General features: G+C 38.5%; 1 protein-coding gene across 1 annotated transcript; it reads right to left on the bottom strand.

Annotated features, from left to right (window-relative positions):
- Positions 1–344: 344 nt before the first annotated feature.
- Positions 345–3,490, bottom strand: LOC113430549 (olfactory receptor 10AG1-like). The gene is made up of 2 exons (XM_087947461.1): positions 2,579–3,490; positions 345–410 (listed from the first exon to the last, which is right to left on the bottom strand). The coding sequence occupies exons 1-2, from the start codon at positions 3,488–3,490 to the stop codon at positions 345–347; spliced, it is 978 nt and encodes a 325-aa protein (XP_087803587.1).

The raw sequence follows: 3,490 nt of genomic DNA, 5'->3' as shown, positions 1-3,490 counted from the left end.
ATATCTACAAAATGATTTTAGGATAGATTTGGGGTGATAATATGAACTGTTATAAAATAAACTAAGTAAATTATGATTATCTTGTAAAACATGAATGAATAAAAGTATAGTCATATGATTGATTAATAATGATACTAAGGTATTTAATTTTTGATTGAAAATATGAGATTATATGCAATGTAATTGTAATTGAAGACTACGAAATGGAAGCACAAAACGATTTGTAAACCAACCGGCACACTGTATGTACACATATGGAAGATAGCTTGATGTTTTTATGTTTTGTTTGTTTATGTTTGTTTTTAAAAACCAATAAAATTTTTTTAAAAAAAACTGAAAGAGAACTATAGCATATCCTCTAGGCTCGTATGCTCCTGGCCAATCTTCTTGAAGATGGTTTCTTCTAACACCTCAGGAGGACAACATGTTCAAGGCAAAATTCAGAGTAAAGAAAATATGTTATCATCCCATTTATTGCAAGTGGAGCCTATTGAGCCTTTTCAATAATTAGAAGATAAAATACTGTTAGCCATCTACCCATCACTACACAATTTCATGGATTATGTGTTCCATCCTTTGGAGAAGTAGGTGATTCAGTAGCTTCTAAAACAACAATAAAAATCTCCAAAATCTTCCCAACACAAAGATCATTTTTTTAAATGGCTTTTTGGACAAATATCTATGAGGCCAAAATGCAACTCATTGCTCAACACTCGAAGCAACCAACTCTTCCATCTGATTAAATAATCTATAGCATGCACTGATTAGTTTTGGGACAATATTTTAGATAATTATAAACTATAAATACAGATGAGTTACAAACAAGCAAAATTTTGCAGTATCCCTGGGAAACTCAATTGGTGAATATTCCTATATTGTATAAGATATTTAATTCAATCTTATCTCCACAGAAATTATTGATCAAGATCAAGTGCTGTCTGTTGACACCTTACCATTTGCTCTTTTAAAAATCCATGGACAGGAGGCCCTTTGTATAAGACTGTATAGGTAGTCTTTGACTTATTATTACAATTGAGCCCAAAATTGCTAAGTGAGACAGGTAAGTGAGCTTTGCTCCATTTTACGAACTTTCTTGCCACAGTTGTTAAGTAAATCATTGCAGTTAATAATGCAACTATAAGTTAGTAACATTGTTATTAAGAAAATCTGGCTTCCCCATTGATTTTGTTTGTCAGAAGGTTGCCAAAGGCGATTCCATGACCTTGGGACACAGCAAAGGTCATAAATATGAACCAATTGCCAAGAATCTGGATTTTGATGTCATGATCATGGGGCAGGGGGAATGCTGCAAAGATTATAACTGTGAAAAATGGATCATAAGTCACAAAGGAGTCCTTGTCACAGGAAGAGTTCACTGGGACTGCAACACAACGTGGAGCAGAACTGTGTCGCTGTGAGTTTGCACATAGCCAGGCCAGGCAAGCAAGAAGAGCAGGGCAAAGGAAGCAGGGCAAGGCACAGCAAAGAGTCCAGATGTCAGTAACAGCACATAAGACTAAGAAAAGGCAATGCTTGTTCCTGACAAGCGCCCCTCCTAATGGCATCTCTTTAAATCTCATTCCCCAGGTAGGCCTTGTGAAGAGGGGCAGGGTGCCCCCCTCCCAAGTCATCCAGTCGCCCTGCAATCATCCCACCTTTTCTTCATTCTCCATGTTTGGGGATCAAGGCTGAGGTATTTGTTCATCACCAGAGTTCCATCGCTCCTCTGCTCCGCTGCCTTCCCTCTCCTCCCCCCACTCTTGGTTGTTCTGCACCCTCTCTCCATGGCTGTTGACCCTTCCCAGGCCTGAGGGACCCAGGCCTGCCTCTTCCTGTTCCTCCAGTTGTTCCTCCAGGGCCAGAGAGCTATGCCATCTTCCTCCATCAGCCCTAGCTCCATCTCATCCTCAGAGCCAGGCTCCGATGGGGCGATCACAAAAATAAACTCATTTGCTAAAGTGCTCATGATTTACCCAATGTATATAAAACTGTATTTATACATTGAATTTTGAAATTTCTTAGATTCCCATTCATTTTTTTTATTTTAGGAAGGAAATAGACTGATATCTATAGATACTTTCACTATATTAAGATTAACATTATCTCCTCAAACTGGACTTTAACTAGTCCAAGCATAATTTTTAAAAAAATATTTACACTAGCAATGGACAAAGAATTATCAGTTCCTCAGTAGGAGAGGATGTTGTCATCGGTGGATTGTTCTGGCATTGAGTTACCTCAGTCCTTCTGAGCTAAATACTACCTCCTCTTTCCTCTCCTCCTTTTTTTCCTCTACATTTTTCAAGCTATCTAGCAGCCTTCCTTGTAAAGAAATTGCCAGTGAATCCTTTACTTACATGCCACCAAAATAATTGTTACATTTCCTGTCAGGGTTCTCCCCTTGTTTTGAATAAATCTGTTTCCACCTCTAGATTATTCCAGAGTTATTCCATAGGTCTGGCATCTTCTAAGCTTTATTCTGCCTATACATACATGTGACAAAATTGTAATCTAATGAAATGACAAAACCAACTGATACAATTTGATTATTGCCTCAGGAAGACTGTTTCTTGGTTACTAATTTCATAAAAGCGGCTTTTATCTCTTTGTTCCTCAAGCTGTAAATGATGGGGTTCAAGCTTGGGGTCACTACTGTGTAGAGCAGGGCAAGAAATCTATTAGTGTCCACAGAATATTCCGAATTTGGACGAATATATGTAAAAATGACAGTTCCATAGAAAATGAAGACAACAGTGAGATGTGAAGAACAAGTGGAAAATGCTTTGTGCCTGTTCTTGGCCACTGGCATTCTGAGAATAGTGAAGATAATGAGGATGTAAGAAACAAGGATGAGCAAAAATGGTGTCAAGTCAACTACCACTGTTAAAACAGCAATGGACACCTCATTTTTGTAGGTATTGGTGGAAGCCAGTCTCAGAACAGGCATAAGATCACAGAAGAAATGGCTGATTATATTTGACCCACAGAAGGGAAGAGTAAAGATTGAAATTGAATGCCCCAAACCCAAAGAGATACCAATGGCCCATGAGGTAACTGCAAGCATAGTACATTCTCTGTAGTTCATGATATATGGGTATTGCAAGGGTTTGCAAATGGCAACATAGCGGTCATATGCCATGACACAAAGAAGACAACACTCAGTGGTACCAAAGAGAATGAAGAAACACATTTGACACCCACAGCCCCAAAAGGATATGTTCTGGTTGTCTGACAATGCATTCACTAGCATCTTTGGGCTAATGGATGAGGTGTAGCCAATTTCCACAAAGGACAAGTTCCAGAGGAAGAAGTACATTGGTGTGTGAAGTGTAGAATTGATAACAGTGAGAATCAAAACCAGGCTATTACCCATGAAGGCTATGAAGTAGAATATTAGAACCAAGCAAAATAAAAGTTCTTGTATTGTCTGGAAATCTGAAAAGCCCAACAGGACCATCTCGGTCAAACAGGACTGGTTGTCTTTCTTCAT

Source organism: Notechis scutatus, chromosome Z (genome assembly GCF_049901735.1).
Source record: "Notechis scutatus isolate UNSWTSFEM ecotype Mainland chromosome Z, rNotScu1.2, whole genome shotgun sequence".
Classification (NCBI taxonomy): Eukaryota; Metazoa; Chordata; class Lepidosauria; order Squamata; family Elapidae; genus Notechis; species Notechis scutatus.
The sequence above is the reverse complement of the archived record's forward strand: the minus strand, read 5'-3'. Positions and strand labels throughout refer to the sequence as shown.